Genomic DNA, 17,164 nt, shown 5'->3' on the forward strand with positions numbered 1-17,164 from the left:
ACCAAACTCATAATTGACAAATTTATTTGGTCTACTTACTGATATTGGTGGCCTTGAATAAACACGGGCTCTGGGTCAAGTAAAGACCAAGCGCAACGTGCTTCTACAAAACAACAAGTACGAACATATATTATATTTCTTGTTGAATGTTATATGTAGTTTCTAAATTATGCAAACACATACGTAGATATAAAAAAAATTATTCCTTTCTCTCCTTTCAATTTACATTACATCGTTTGGTATTTCGAAATGAACTAATAACTACAAAACTTTTGTCTTTGTATTTTTCTCAATAGTGGGGAAGAACTAAAAGTTACATTATGGGAGCGAATAGCTATATATTTCCCCGAAGATGGGGTCCTTTCACTTGCAAAAGATGACCCTGTCATTATCGCTTTTGCCGCCATGATTCCTAACCCTTTCGACGGTACTGCATGCTCTTTTAGTTAGCATTATTTGATGAGTATAAAAAAATACAATTGAAATTTCCATTACCATACTTTGTAGATGCATTCACCCTTAATAGTACTTTAGCAACAAAGCTTTATGACAATCCACAAATTCCAGAGATTGAGGTTTTTTCTTAATAGTATTTTTTTAATTTTTATTTTAAATTTTACAAGAATCATTACATTTCTTTTCGCTATTACATTGACATATGCAATTGTTGCTTATCAGACTGCGAGCGTCTTTTCGTTAGCTTAAAAAGGAATGAAAATAAATCGCTTGAAGTGCTTGATGTTAAAACAGAGAAACATGTCAGCAGGAAAACAATCTCAGAACTCTTGCAAGTTGATATCCATACTGACAAGGTTTACTTACTATTCCAATATTTTTTTAATTGTCTCAATTAGTATTTCACGAGATATATATACCATTTTATACTAACATTTATTTGTATATGACATAAAATTTACTTGCAAAGCTACAATCAAAGAAATTGATGCCCCAGAGGGTTGGTGGTACCGCACGTGCCCTCAGTGCAAAAGTAGCCTCCAAAATTTGGTGTAAAAACTGCAAATTCATCAATGAACTCCCATTAACATGGCACATCTTCTAACCTTAACAAACAAACACATTGACTAATGCAAAAAAAAAAAAAAAAAAAAACTAACATATTTTGTTACTTTCAGATAGAGAATCAAACTAGTTGTTGAAGACAGTACATGCAATATATATATACATCTTTCGTGCTCTTTGGCCACATGGCAGCCGATCTAATCGGCATACCTGCAGATTCCCTCAGCTCATGTTTTAAAGAAAGACATGAAATCCCACCTTCAATTAGTAAGCTCTATGGCATGGAAAGAATCTTCCAGGTGTAGCTCAGCAGCATGGTCGAAGACTTAACATATCATTTAAAGTGGTCTACATTTTAAAAGACAACTTCTTAACTCCCAAAAAAGAGATCTTAAGTCCCATTTCAACACCTGCAACATTAACCTCGTCCATATCTTCACATACTACTGCCTAATCTGCTCGAAAATGATTCATTTTATAGACGAGGTAAGGAACACAAGCAGAGCAGATATCCAGTCACCTAAGAAAAAGAAACGCATCGAGTAAGTTTGTTTAGAACTTCCCAATTTTTTTGTTCACCTAGTGCATTGCAACTAAAATATTAATTTCGTTCACTTTTGAAGGGCATAATCATCTTCATCCAAGCAGCCTTAACCACGAAAAAAAACTGACGTTATGTCTCCACTTATGTGCCTAGAATAATGATATGTCTTGAATGTATTGTTTGCCTTTCTTTATGGTTAACTTCAACTTATGTAAGTCTTTGTGAACTATATTCTATGGCTAAATTGCTATCCTTATGAAGTTTAAGATATTAGTTTTATTCTAATATTTATCTACTACACTTATGCTTTTTAAAGTCTCTTTTCTGTATAACATTCATCCCGACGCGAAACGAAGGTACCATCTAGTATATTTTAAAAAATCAACTAATAACAAATTATTATTCAATCTTACAAGTCAAATTCAACTAAGTACAATAAAATTGTATTATTTACCATTAAGTCAAACGGATTAAAACAAGTTATCAATGGGTTGACAAGTCAACCCGTGATCCAATCAGTTTATTTTAAGAGTTAATCGTGTTGGCGACTTGATCCATTAAGCATCAATCTTAATTCATTTAATTTGCGAGTTACACGAATCGTGTTATCGTGTTATGACCCATTTTGAAGACGCTAATCTCTATTAATCTGTAAAATAACCTGTACATGCTGCAATACATAATTGATAAGCATAAAACAAGTATAATATCATATCATTAATTAGCCATATCTTCAAAAACTAATAAAAAAAGAACAAAGCAAACACAGAAAAGGTCTCAACTTTTATCTTCTTCTTCCCACATCTCAACCCAATGCTTCTGAGCCTCATCAAATCCAAGAACTGAACCTTTTCTGTCAGGATCCAAACTTGTAGACAAAGCACCATAAGGAATCCCAAAACAAGAAGCTCCAAAAGTAAGAAAACTTGACAAAAATGGCATCCATTTAGGCACATCATAACCTTGTTCTCTAAGAGCTCCAAAAATGCTCAAGAATCCATACCCTAACACCATAGGCACTCCTACGCAGACACAGACCCTTAATATAAGCCTATTAAACACATCCCTCGGAATTTCTTCCTCATCTTCGCCGCCGGAATTCTGGATTTTGGGGATTTCGAATTCGAGTTTGGGTTGTTTAATGGGCGGTGGTTTTTTGCTGGTAAAGCCTTTGGCATTTGCGTTTTGCTGCCATTTAGTTAGGTTTCGTGGGGTTGTAGGGAGGAAATTTGTATGAAGCTTCGATGGAGATGGAGATGGAGATGAAGAACCTGTGAGATAAAAGGGTGATCTTTGTGAAAGGATTAGGGAGTTCATAACTTGTTAATCTGTAACTTCGTCACTATGAGGATGAGCATTGATTAATATCTGTTTATGGTGTTATGGCGGTTATCTTATCCAAAATAATGAATGGCTATACTAAATTCTGCTCCTATTTTTATTTTATTTTTTTGTTACCAAAGATATTTTTTTCGAGGAGATCCTTGGGATTTTATACTAACTAGTTACTCAATTTTCTGCTCCGTTTGTCTTTAAAAGTAAGATGTTTAACTGTTTGGTTAGGCACCCCGAATATATTTAAAAAGCATGGAATCCTTTTAGGAAAACAGTTCTTCTCACCAACAAACGGTAACATCAAACACTAAGAAGCAATAAGAGTTAAAGTGCAAAAATATCCCCTAACGTTTTGAGTCATGATCAATTTTATCTCTAACATCTAAAATTATGCAATTTTACCCCTAACGTTGATTATTTGGATCAATTTTAGACAATATTATAAAACACATATATTTTTGTTCCTTATTCTTTACCAATTACATATCAATTCGTACAAAAGACATTATTATTTTATTTATTTTTACATTCCAACATATGTTTGTGATTTGTTACTGATAAAATGACGTACGTGTGAAGTGTAGATGACAAAATTCATGAAGACATGGAAAAGAGTAGTTTCATTACGCCTGAAGAAACATACTGCTATAAGGTCATGTCTTTCGACCTTAAAAATGCAGGAGACACTTGGCTGACAAAATCTTCAAAGATATCATAGGAGAGAAAATCGGGATCTATGTTGACCATGTGGTTGCTAAGAGCAAAACCGTTGAGAATCATGCTTTAGACCTCGAAACGGTCTTTAAGACACTCCATGAGTTTGAATTGAAGTTTGATCTGGAAAAGTGTACATTCGACGTGAGGTCAAGCAAATTCCTAGGATTTATGATCTCACAAGAGGAATCAAAGACAATCGAGACAAAATCCAAGTGATCATAGACCTCACCTCGCCTAAAATAGTGAATGATGTCCAAAGGCTGAATGGAAAGATAAATGTTATAGGCCAATTCATCTCAAATTCCTAGGCTGAATGATGCATGCCCTTCTATAAAAGCATTATAAGGGTGAAGAGCTTCAATTAAACATCTAATACCAAAAGTCCTTCGAAGATCTCAAAGACTTCTTGCTGCCTCCTCATTTGTTGAGTCGACCAGTTCCGTGATAAATACTTTACTTGTATGTGAGTGTGGCATCAGAATGTATAGGGATGGTCTTGGTCCAAGAGGAAGGCACGGAGCAGTTCCATGTGTCTTACGTGAGCTGAGTCTCGAGAGACACTCAAACGAGATACTCAGAGCTTGAAAAAAAATAGCATATGATGTAATGATTGCCATGCAGAAGCTCTGACATTATTTTCGAAGTCATTCCATCATGATGTGTACAAACACTCTGCTATGCAAGGTACTTCAATGACCGAAGAATTTGGGAAGATTGGTCGAATGGACCCTTAACAGATTTCGATATGAGATTTGAACTAAAAAAGGCTTTTAACGCTTATGTGTTTGCTTACTTTCTTACAGAGATAACAGAATATGAGTCACACAATCTATCCACTTTGGATGTTTGGGAGATATTTGTAAATGGAAGCTCGATCAAAGAAGGTGTTTGTATCGGCGTGTTCGTTAAGTGCCTAGATAACATCGCCCTTAAGAATGCTGCTTCACATTCCTTCCCTGCCTCCAATAATGTAGCAGAGTATGAAATTTCGTTTAGGGAATCCGGATACTGAATGTCATAAAGCCGAAAAGAGCAGCGCTAAAAGTGATTCCAAACTCGTGGTAAGCTAGCTCTCAACAATTATGAAGCTAAAGATACCACCTTGAAACAATATATTGGGTTATGACATTAGGACAATAAGAACGAAGAAAGGTGGAGATAAAGTGCATTCCCAGGGAGAGATAGGTCTCGATTTGTCCATATCATATTGAGATCATCTCCAAAACAAGCATTCGTAAACCGAAGGTAATGGTTATGGGCCTCAATGATGAGTTTTTTTCCCATTTTCTCACACTTGACAATAAAAACCCTACTAAGGAAAAAATCGAGGAATTCAAGGTCATTAAAGTCCCGATGGTACTCTATAATAGATGACACTCTCTACTGAAGGTCTTTCAACCATATATGGCTTAAGTGTGTTGGATTTGGCGAAGCTCAACACATATATTGTGAAATCTTGTTGTCGAAACCATGAAGGTAAAGATTCTTTAGTGAGAAAGACAACACTCTAGGGATTCTACTGGCCTAGAATGGCCCCGGATGATGTTGATATTTTCCGAAAGTGCCCATGCCAAATATATGTGCCCTATTTAAGGTCTCTTGCCGCCGTAATGAAAATCATCCAATTAGTGTGGCCATTTTCCACATGGAAAATTGACATAATAGGCTTCATCATAGAGGTACAATATGAAAAGAAATATCCGATTGTGGATGTTGATCATTTCACTAAGTGGATGGAAGTCGAACGTCCACACACTTAAGAAAATAATCAACTTTTTGGAAAAGGCCATTATCAGCAAATTTGGAATCGTGATACCATCATCAGTGATACAATAAATAGTTTGAATGTACTTTCTTCATGTCGTATATGTATACATATCAAGTTTCGGTTCACTTCAGTATCCCATCCTTAAACAAACAGGGTGACCGAGGTAAGGAATCAAACCATAGTGCATGGTCTAAAGAAGAGGGTAGACACTCATGGTTCATTTATGGTAGAGGACTTTCACAACGTCTTTTAGGCTTACCGAACAACGCCTAGGAAGCCCACAAGAGAAACACCCTTCTCTCTCACATACGAGATTGAAGCATTCGTCCCAGCTGAGATTGGAGCCTCCAACCTAAAAGTAGTTTACTACTCGGAGGCAAATAATGAAGGGAACTTGAGAAAACAAATGGATTTGTTAGAGGAAAAAAGAGATCAAGTAGCAATCAAGATGTTTGCATATTGACAAAGAATGAAAGCTGCTCATGACAAAAAAAAGTTCGGTTTATGCAGTTTTACGTCGGAAACCCCATCCTCAGAAGTAGTGAAACCTCTCGGTCAAGGAAGGATGTTATTCCAAACTATGGTTGTTTTGCTAGCTTACAAAAGGATGCTTTGGGTTTGATATATGACAAAAAGCATTCTGAGACTCTTGATCATTCTCATTTTAGTGGATTAGAGTTTTAATAATTTTAACACGTTAATCTTTTGATCTTTTTTTAATCACATTTAGCCTCAAATGACCGGAAGAATCAACTTTGAACATAAAAAAATTGTTAACAAAGCATCAATAATTTCATTCGCGTTTAAAATTGGTATTTTTAACGGTTTGAAAGCAAATTTTTGTAATATGGCTACTGAAAAACTTAAAAAAAAACATAATTCAAATTGCAAAAAGTGCAACTATAGACACTTAAGAAATTAGTAATGGTATTTTAATTGAATTAGATAGGATAACTAATTTAATGTGACTACAATTAAAGGATAAAGAATTTAATATGTTGAAATAAACAAATGAAAACTCAGTCCACCAAAATGGGTTCTGATGGAGTTACTGAATCTAGTTTTTGCCTTGATATATGAACCACCTATGTTTTGAATCTTAAATTTGTGAGATAACAAAATATCACATGTTCATTCTGAATTAATTACTCATATAACATACATGACTAGATACATAATTTGCCGCCTTTCACTCTCATCTCAAGCAAAAATCAACTGTTTTTTTATTAACAATGATGAACATAGAATCAAGTTGTTAAAGAAGCATGCACAAACTAATATTTACACCACCAACCATCTACTCAAAAGCAGGTGCATACACAAATATAATATTAAAACTAGAAATATGTAGATGTAAGTAATCTTTTTTCTTAGCTCATTTATTTAAAAAATAAGAGTCTTGAAAACTTCACCACCAGATCTACATAGAGCAATTTATAAGATAAGAAAAACCTATGGTCAAATTTTGAGTTTAAAAAAAAAAAACATATATATCACAGTTCATTCAACCAGAGAGTCAACTCATGATATAATGGCAATTACAATCATCTTCCAATAATCACATATGATCCACTGGTGCAGATGGAGCAGTTGAAAGTGCAGATGTAAGCAAGAATCTTACTCTGATTAGTTGTTGTCTAAAGCAGCTTGTAAAAGTCTAATGAGAGAAACGAAGGTCCCTTTCACATTGAGAACAAGAGTCTTTTGACTTTTTAGATGAATTAATATATCAAAATAAATATGTTTAGTTATAATACCAAACCCGGCCTGTCTTCATGGCTTGAGGTCTATGTGTCGATTTGTTTTAGCTATTCCTGTTTCCTGCTGTTGTTAGTTGTTGCTGATAGGTAGTAGATATTAGTTGTTTTTTCTGCAAAAAGCAGTTGTTTCGGAATTTGTCAAACACTTTCTATCTCTGTTTAATATTGAAAGGCAAAAAGCACACTAAACATGGAGAAATGAACCTGGCTGAGCAATAGAATAATAAACCGATGAATCTAGATACCTTACCAACAGTTCATATAGGCACGCAAGAAATGACATTTAGCCGTATTTCATCGATTCAAGCCATTAAAATTGTGAAATTTTACAATACTCCGATAGCATTTACTTCTCATCAAAACATTTACTTGTTCTAAAGTACTCATGGAGAATGTAGTATCAACCCTTTTTACCCTTCTACTTTTAAGGACTATTTCACTTATAATAAGTAGAGAGTGCTGATGTGTCCGAAAAGCTGATGTGGCTCGCAATTGATGATGTGGATGAGATAGCTATGGGTTTACTCTTAATTTTTTCTGTTCTCAGTGCCTGAATAATACTAAAGAAAAGATGCTAATGCTGCTGTCTTTATTCAGACATAATAAGAAAAAGATTGCTGCTTCTTATAACTTCAAACTTCACTGGTGATAACAGACAACAATTCCCACAATCCTAGAAGATTACAAACTTATTTATGTTTACAGAGTCAATTTGCTTATTTTCTTTGACAGAAAACCTTCTCATCTAAAAATTCTCTGGTCTTCTCATCTTCACATATGATTTCCCTGAAACCTGCAAAAATGTAAGATGTAAACAGAGAAGTTTATGACAGAATACAGACATTTTCTTTGCAGAATTGCAAATTTTCAGCAAAAAATACAAGAACATCTACCTCTGCTGTTTGTAGTAAGCAGGTTTTCTCAAGGAATAATAATTGAAGCATTAAATGGAACTAACTTAAAATTCATGTACTTAGTAGTAGCAAAACATACATTAGCAGAGGATGGTGAGCAATGTACAGCAGGAGAAGCTGATAAAGTTGATCTAATCAATGGAGAATGAACATAAGGTGGAATTGGAGAATGCAGTATGGGACTTTGATTGCAGGAGGATAGTGGACTATGATGATAAGAAGAAACTGGTGAAGCCACTGGAGTCCGCCACTGAATATGGGAAGGCGATGCTGCTACTGGAGACAGTAATGGTGATCTTCGCCAAGGTAGCATATTGATTTTAATCCTTTCAAGGGGAAAAAAACAGGAATCATTTAATTGACTGATATCTATGGTGCACAAAATAAAAAGAGGGAGATGACACAATGAAAATGACAACTGATGTCCCCTTACTTGTTGTGGACATCAAGATACTCATCAGTCTCATCCAGGATTTCTTCCTACAATACAAATACATTGACAACTTTTCTGATTAAAGATCATATTCATCTTGCAGGTGCACTAACTAGGCTACTTTTAATGTATTGAAATAAGTTAAGGATTCATCACCTGCAGCAATTCCTCAATTACATCTTCTAAAGTTATGATGCCAATGACCTCTTCATCTAAAGCTGAAAGAGATTTCAGATTGTCAATCAAAAGATTTTGATCTTGGTATGCACTTCTCAGCTGTAACATTTGGTTCAAGTAATTTCCTTGGTCGATGACATCTTTAGGGATTCGACTTTCAACTTCAGTGTTAGTGCAGTAAAGAGATGATGGTGAGTGGATACAGATGTTCAATTTCTCGATCTGACCAGGCGGATGAACGATCCCTGAATATACTATAGAGCTTAGAAGCTGTAAACAAGTGATATTTTATATGTTTAGTTAATTGATATGCAATGCAATTCTACCTTTAATGTCTCCATTTCTTTGTTTTGATTTAGGAGTTGTATTTGTTTTGGATTTTCTTTCTTCAGCAGTGTCTTTGTCATGATCATTTTTGCATTTGACAACAACAGCCATGTGGCTATGACCAATTTGAAATTGATTCAATATATCATATAGAGGCAAATTATCAGGTACCCTAGCATAAATTGTAAGATCAAAGATTTAGTATAACTGCTTCATGAAAGATCAAATTACTTTTTCTATAGCTCAGAAATCAGCAACCTAAGAAATTAACAACAATTTATACCTTGGAACTTTCCTGATTGTTATCTCTTTTAAAGGAGTTTCATCTTCTGGACTGAACTTGATTAAATTTTTAACCTACAAAATATAGGAACATATTTGACATTTCACTTTCTCCACAAGTCCACAGTCACCAATACAAGAGAGCAGAATCTGAATTAAAGAAACAAGATCCTATGCAAAAGAAGCATGTTTAGTGCTTACCAAAATTAGGCCAATAATATGTGCTGGATTTCCAGAAGAAATGGGAATGCGACTATGTCCTTTGCTTACTATCATCTCCATTGTTTTCCTGGGAAACAGATTAAAAATTATAAGCACACATAGACATATTAATCAGATGGTAAGAATGAACGGAATTCTCTAAAGAAATTCAAGAACAATACTCATCAAGTTTAGAATTTATATCGAGTGAAAATATTTTTGATAATGGTGTCATGGCATCTTTGGCTGTCTTCTGAGTCATATCCAACGCTCCAGTAATGACAGTGGTTTCATCATGTGTAAGCTCTCCACCTTTCCCTGCCTAAGAATTAATTAGACATGACCTTCAAAGAAAATTTATCAATATAGTTTCATTTCTAGTAAATGGGTAGGTTCTCAGTTAATCACAGCAAGTAAACTTGCTTTAGGAGTTATTTTCTTTTCCTTTAAAGGGAAGAAAGAAGAAAGGGGTTAACCTCATTTCCATGCATGTCAATCAAAGTCTTCAGTTCTGCCCGTCTTAAGAGTGCAGAATGCTTTTTCCCAAGGACCCAATCCAACAACTGTCATAGAGGGAAAAAACTTAGAATATGTTGTGGTACGGAAACGGAAACTAAAAGAGAAACGACACACTGAGAAACCTTATTTATGAAGCATAGTGTTCAAACAATAGAAAGGAAATGGAAATGGACATCGAAATGGAAAAAAAACTGAAACAGAAACAAAACTCGGAAACGCTACTGAAGAGGAGTTTTCGTGCTGTCAGAGATTAATATAAGATACATGATTGAGCCTTAACTATTAGCTTGAGCTTTTAGTTTAATCGGTTCCATGACATGGTATCAGAGCCTCGTCGACCAAACGGTCGAGGGTTCGAGTCCCGGCAACCTCATTAATTTGTGGAATTAAAAGCACATGGCGGGATGGGCCTGTGTTGTGCACGCTGCAAGCCTAATGGGCATTTGCGTGTGGGGGGTGTGTCAGAGATTAATATAAGATACATGATTGAGCCTTAACTATTAGCTTGAGCTTTTAGTTCAATCGGTTCCATGACACGTGCAACATAGCTTAGAACTGAAAATGTTAAACACGTACATATACAAAAATCAGAACATGATTTCCACAATCAAACAAAAACCATCCTTTTCAAAGCAGAAACTGGTGCAAGTTACCTTACTGATCGGATAAGCTAATGGGAAGAGGACTATAACAATCAACTGAACTAGAAAAGACAATTTCGCACCAACACTCAGTCCATACCGAGAACAAACAGCCTGAGGGATAATCTACAAAAAAAAAAAAAAAAAAACCCATTAAGCTCTTAGTACATTAATCATGCAGTTCCAAATAAGATTAGTTGTAAATATTAGGAATTTACCTCACCAAATGCAAGTATTAGAGTAACTGATATTAGTATAGCACCCCAAGCTGGAAGCAGCGCATCAATGAATATAGGCAGGGCCTTTATATTGAAAACAAACTCAGATCAGATTATCTTCAGTTGGAAGTTTGAAAGATTAATGTTATAAGATAAATAGATAGATAGATAGATAGATAGATATATACCTCCATTGCAAGGGCATTGCCTATGAGGAGGGTACACAAGAGTAAATGCTGATTCTTAACAACTGGCAAAATTTTCTCTGCCATCAATAAAGCACAAACTCAGGTTTTTCTGGCAGACCGGGCGGTTAAGAAATTTGAAAGGAAACAAAAATATTGATAAGTAGAATTTACCTGCATTCTTGCGGTCTTGAGGCTGACCAGCTTTGATGAGGACCTCAAGATCAACCAAGCTGAGAGACATGAGTCCTAGTGTAAGGCCAGACATGAGGCCAGCAAAACACACCAAAGCCACACATATGACTAGATAAGTCCAGAACATGGGTTCACAACATGGCACATCATTTGCTGCCATTACTCTCCAGAAAAATCAATAAAACCTCAAAGCTTTGGATTAGTGAAGTGAATGTAGGAGTGTTAATGAAAAAAAGAGAAGCATGAGGTATGAAAGCTCAACAGAGGTGTTATATAAAGCAAACTACCTAATATAATATTTGGAATAGTTTAGGACATGACAGTTTCTCAGGGGTTTCACTATAGATAATAATATCTGATTTGCTGAATTCTACCTAAAAGAGAGTAGTCATGATGTATGGGGGCTAAAAATATTGTAATTGCAATAATAAAGGGTAGAATACATTCATGCCCCTTAATTATATAGCCGTACTAACACTGTGGCCCCTAAATTTCATTTCATGAGTCGTGACATTAATTATGGTCAAATACCTATTTCCATGTCATCATTATACAACGGATTTTCTTTGGTTTGGACTTTAATGTTAGTATCATGTAAAGTTCAAGAAGGACTTTTATGTCACAAAGTGAAGTTTAGAGATCATAATGTTAGTAGTGCTATAGTTCAGGGGCCATGTATGTATTTTACCCTAATAATAAAGTTCTTTCACTAAGATCACTAGTAGAATTATTTCCTCCTTTTTGATGCAATTCTATATTTGATGATGTCCTCTGAAGTGTGATAATGATGCTACCTAGTACTAATATAAAAGAGTGGAGCAGTTGAATCTTACACTAATTTGGTGTTTTGCCACTGGATTTTGCAGCTTGTGAGGCTTGGCATATAACAGCATGTCTAATAAGAATAAAATATTTTAGGGTCACACAGACAAAAACTGCCCCTTCAAGATGAGAAGAAGAGCAAATAAATGGGGTATAACCAAACTGACCTGACCTTTGAGAAGCATGCATAGAAATAGTATTAGACCAATGTAAAGACACAGTGTTGATGGCAGAGAACTTTACACTTGTCACTTATCAGAAATGGTTGAAACTAATTAACAAAAAGTGCTCTCTAAGGACAGGAAAGATCCAAAGTTTTCTTAATTGATTGGGACAAGAACCTAACTTATAATTTGCTAAGTTATGCACTAAACTTAGCAACCTTGTTCTAATTCTTCTGTTGTAGCCACTGCAAATTGTAAGAAAACAACCATTTTCTGGTCAATTATGAGACACGGAGCACTTGTGGCTTATGAGATGCTACTTTTCATGGGGGAAAAAGGCACTAATGTAGAAGACATTGACAGATAAAACCATGTAAATGCAAGTTGCCATTCCATAATAGAGCTGTTTCGAATTTGCTTCGGAGCAGAGCAGTTCTCCATATTTTTTAAATTCAAGATACCGATATTCTTCGCTCTGTTTTGAAATGGGTAAAAGATTGAATTGCTGCACTCCAATTTCGGTTTTGGTGCAAGGAAAGTAAATCAATAAGCTATCTTGTTTTTCATATGAATTTGGGAAATTTTTGGTAACTTCCCAAAATGGATCCATGCTTATGGAAGAGAGCAAAGACGGAGGTACAGTATGCAAAATCAGGGTCTAACAGTTATTATTAGAGTTTGCTAGCTTCAGTTTGTGCAAATTTCAATCTAATACTAATTAAAATACTTTATAATCAATTAAGTCCTCATCAATCTAACATTTTTCATAATCTATCTAAACTTGTAGATTTCTACAAGAGTAAATTTGCATCCACATCCTTTGCTGATAAATCCAGTGAAATCAAATGAAAATATAGTTTTTTCTGGGTTCATAATACATAATTGTAACTACATTATTAGATGTAACAATCAAGCTTGAGAAAGAAAACAATAATTAAAATTAATAATTAATTTGATGTTGGAGTATCACGATCCAAGTGGAGATGGTTCCGGATTTATACGATGACGATGAGAAGAAGAAGCTCTTCCAAAAGATCCTGATGATGTTCTTGAACTCGCCAGCCTAATTCTAATACTGCAAATTTTTTTTTTTAAAAAAAAAACATAAAATATATAATCAGTACCATTATATATATACACACACCCATTGGTCATTTTTATTGAATGTGAATTAAAGCAGATTAATTAGAAATAATCAGGGCCAGATTTAGAGGTGTTACCCCCAAATACGGGTAGAAAAAAGAAAAACATATTTACCGTCCAAGTTGCCATCGCTAAATATTAAATAAATTTGGCAACACGGGGGAAATTGGGACGGATATTTCTGTCGTATTTTTTAATCCAAAAATATTGTGTTTCTTATTGACTAGATGTTCAAATTTTTCATGCCGAATAGAGGACCTCCACACATTTTCATTTTTTGACATGTGTAGTTTTGAGATCTCCATTTAACACGAAGGACCTGGACGCTTTAATAATTTCTCCTTATTGACCCTCAAGTATTTGGTTTGGATTCCGCCACTAGAAATAAATATAAGCACGAAGCTACTCACTTGTCATGGACAGCAATATATTCATCGGTTTCATCCAGAATTTCCTCCTTCAAAATAGAATATAAAAAATTATCAGTCTTGTATATATACTGCATATATCAAATAAAATCGAAGAAAATCTGTTGTCCCAAATCCCCTGTCTTTCCCTGTCCCTCGCACAAAAATGTCATTTTTTAAGGGAAAAAAATAAGAACCTGTAGTAATTCCTCCATAACATCCTCCATTGTTATAATACCAGTAGCCTCCTCATCCATGTTTGGATCGCCCTGCCGATGAACCTCTTTCTCCTGCTCAGTCATAACCTTGTCCCTGAAATCCAACGACGAACTAATTGTGCCGATGCTGATATTTTCACTCTGATCCTGTGAAGAAGTCATTCCTGTGAAAAAGATAAATAACATTAGACCAAGAACAGTCTAAAAATAATATAATTGGAAATTTTTCTCAACCTTTTATTATTTGAGTTGGTCTTGAATTTATATCTGCAGTGTCATTCAGGAAAGGAGGCTGGGGCTGGCCTAGTTCAGTGTTAACATTAATCTTCACATCCTTGTTACTCTTCACAACAATAGCCATGTGGCTGTGACCCTTCTTGAATTGACTCATTATACTATATAGTGGCCATTCTTCATACACCCTGCAATGTCAAATTTATCACATGTATACAAAAGTATTCAATGTTAAAGTGAATGTAACTCATCAGGAACTGTGCTTATACGAAATGAATCAAGACATGTGGCGTTACAAGGACCCTCAGATCAGGCACCACGTGTCAAAACACCGACCTTTGAATATACCAAAGACTTTCATGGAACATTTCCCATTAAGGAAAATCTCCATGCAGCTGGATCAGAAACTCTCTATCATGAAGGACTTCTCCCGAAGTCAGATTTCTAACAGAAAAAGGATTCCTAATACAAAAGGAATTTCTAGAAGAAGAAGGGATCAGCCTAACCCTATAAATAGGCAGGTATGTTCACAACCAATGTTATGTTGATACTACTATCTCACAAATTCGTCTTTACTCTTCGACCCTTCCAAATAGCTACTAACGTAATCATCAGAGTGCGCGAGTTCGACAGACTCCAACCTCTCTCTGAACTTCTTATTCCATTTTACACTTAAAACCTCCGAAGACTCCACAGAAACTTCGACACTCAATAGCAAATTCAGATACAGAGTTATCAACGTACATACCTAGGGATTTTTCTGATTGTCATATTTTTTATTGGGGTTTCATCTTCAGGACGGCAGAATATCAAATCTTTTACCTATCCAAACAAAAAATCGTTACTATGTCTTATTCAAAATAATAAAAATCTTTAAATTAGATACTCTCGAAGTTGATCAATTTAATTACGAATTTGATTGTTAAAGTTAAAAACAGCTTTACCAGAATGATGCCCATAATGTTGTTTCGGGTTCCGGAGAAGATGGGTATACGGCTATGTCCTTCATTCATTATCATCCCCATTGTATCTCTATGGATCATTCATTAAATTTTGATATATGAGTCAGTTAATTTAAACAATTCACATGGAAGAGAAGAAGAAGAAGATGATGATGTTAATTACATGTCGAGTTTGGAATTTATATCTAGACAAAATGTTTGAGAAAGGGGTGTCATAGCATCTTTAGCAGTCTTTTGAGTCAAATCCAAAGCACCAGAAATAATTGTAGTTTCATGATGTGACAAATCTCCACCTTTCCCTGCCTAATAAATAGAAATCAAAACTATAATTTTACTAATACATAGAGTAAAAAAAAGAAGTTCATATTAACCTCATCGGCGTGCAAATCCACTAATGTCTTCAGCTCTGCCCGCCTTAATAGTGCAGAATGCCCCTTTCCCAGCAGCCAATCTAGCAGCTGCCCCAAAAAGAAACAATGTTCAGCTAATTTAATCAAAACAATTAATAATTAGAACGGAAATTTCCATCGCCAAATGTGTATTTTTCATCAGTAATTTCACTAAATTGAGAATCTGCAACGAATTTATAATTATCGACGGCATTAGCGACGATATTTCCGTCTGTTCTAATTTTCGTTGTTAGTGCTTAACAGACAAACCTTGCTTATTGGGAATGCTATAGGGTAGGACACCAGCAGGAGAAATCGAACTACGGGAGAGAAATGTGCACCGAGACTTAGTCCATGCCGAGCACACACTGCTTGAGGTATAATCTAATTAAGGAAAATAAAATCAATAATCTCCTTTATTAAGAAAAGAAAAGTGAAAGATTTTTATATGTGTAATAAAAGATTTACCTCTGCAAATGCAAGTACAAAAATGACTGACATGAGAATGGCACCCCATGGTGGGAGAATGTTGTCCAGAAAAATTGGCAGTGCCTATAAAAACAACTAATCAACAACAGAAGCAATATTTTAAAAAAACTAAAAACTTTCAGCGACGGATCCAAGGAGGACCGAGAGAGTTTGAGAATCCAATGGTCGCCAAAAAAATATCAAATTGAAAGCATCTCAAAACTCCCTCTGTCAGTGAATTCTTGAATCCGTCGCTGAAAACTTGCATTGTCACATACGAACCTCGGTGGCGAGTGTTTTGGCTACAAGTAGTGTACACAATAAGAGATGTTGATTCTTGACAATTGGGAGAATTCTTTCTGCATATTTGCGGTTTTTGGGCTTGCCGGCCTTGATGAGAACCTCAAGATCGACTTGACTGAAAGACAAGAGACCTAAAGCGAGGCCTGATGTAATGCCAGCAACAGATACAAGGATGCCACATATGGTAAGATATGCCCAGAATTCTGGTTTGCAACAATATGCCTCGGCAACATCTTCCATACTTATGGGAGCACTGGAATAGGTATTAATATATGGTCATTAATTGGTCAGTACTCAGTAACTAAGTTTGTTATATATATATGGATATGAAGATCGAATAGGTTAGTAAGAGTGACACTGCAGGCTGCAGCAGTTAACTTGAATATTGGATTAAGACAAGAAATGGAGAAAATATGATATTGGAATATCCAATTTTTGTGAAGAAAAGCCAAATATTCATGAGTTAAAATATATATACTTTAGTGAGAACTATTTGGTTTGATTGTTGTTTGCTGTTATAGTTTTTTTTTTTTTACCGTTGAAAAAAGACTGTTTTTTCAAAAAACAATGATTCACTTTTATAAGCTACTTTTCAACTATAAAAGACATATAGCAGTGTCTAACCAAATACTAAAAACTCTTCTGATAAAATAGCAGTAGCCAAACACCTTGAATCTTTACCAATGCCTTGTAAATTGTGTCATTTTCACTTTAATTTTAATGAACTAGTCAACGCCCAACACATTGCCGTTTCATTTGTAGGTATGTATGAAGCGGCAAATTCCATAGGGAGATTAGATAATCATAAATATATATGG

At 35.1% G+C, this 17,164-nt stretch overlaps 3 protein-coding genes across 3 annotated transcripts; all 3 read right to left on the reverse strand.

Annotated features, from left to right (window-relative positions):
* Positions 1–2,253: 2,253 nt before the first annotated feature.
* On the reverse strand, positions 2,254–2,979 carry LOC136224722 (uncharacterized protein PAM68-like). The gene has a single exon (XM_066013140.1). The coding sequence runs from the start codon at positions 2,879–2,881 to the stop codon at positions 2,342–2,344; it is 540 nt and encodes a 179-aa protein (XP_065869212.1). The 5' UTR covers positions 2,882–2,979; the 3' UTR covers positions 2,254–2,341.
* A 4,910-nt stretch (positions 2,980–7,889) lies between these two features.
* LOC136217270 (DUF21 domain-containing protein At5g52790-like) lies at positions 7,890–11,396 on the reverse strand. The gene is made up of 13 exons (XM_066003869.1): positions 11,216–11,396; positions 11,045–11,121; positions 10,857–10,940; positions 10,651–10,764; positions 9,955–10,041; positions 9,661–9,800; positions 9,479–9,566; positions 9,279–9,352; positions 8,995–9,167; positions 8,648–8,913; positions 8,492–8,538; positions 8,138–8,384; positions 7,890–7,937 (listed from the first exon to the last, which is right to left on the reverse strand). The coding sequence occupies exons 1-13, from the start codon at positions 11,394–11,396 to the stop codon at positions 7,890–7,892; spliced, it is 1,626 nt and encodes a 541-aa protein (XP_065859941.1).
* Positions 11,397–13,188: 1,792 nt separating this feature from the next.
* Positions 13,189–16,586, reverse strand: LOC136217279 (DUF21 domain-containing protein At2g14520-like). Its single transcript, XM_066003880.1, is given in 11 exon segments — positions 13,189–13,297; positions 13,776–13,822; positions 13,970–14,154; positions 14,225–14,460; positions 14,961–15,046; positions 15,169–15,256; positions 15,350–15,489; positions 15,558–15,644; positions 15,846–15,959; positions 16,044–16,127; positions 16,326–16,586. Coding segments are annotated over 11 exon segments (1,437 nt in total).
* Positions 16,587–17,164: the final 578 nt, after the last annotated feature.

This window comes from Euphorbia lathyris, chromosome 1 (assembly GCF_963576675.1).
Source record: "Euphorbia lathyris chromosome 1, ddEupLath1.1, whole genome shotgun sequence".
Classification (NCBI taxonomy): domain Eukaryota; kingdom Viridiplantae; phylum Streptophyta; class Magnoliopsida; order Malpighiales; family Euphorbiaceae; genus Euphorbia; species Euphorbia lathyris.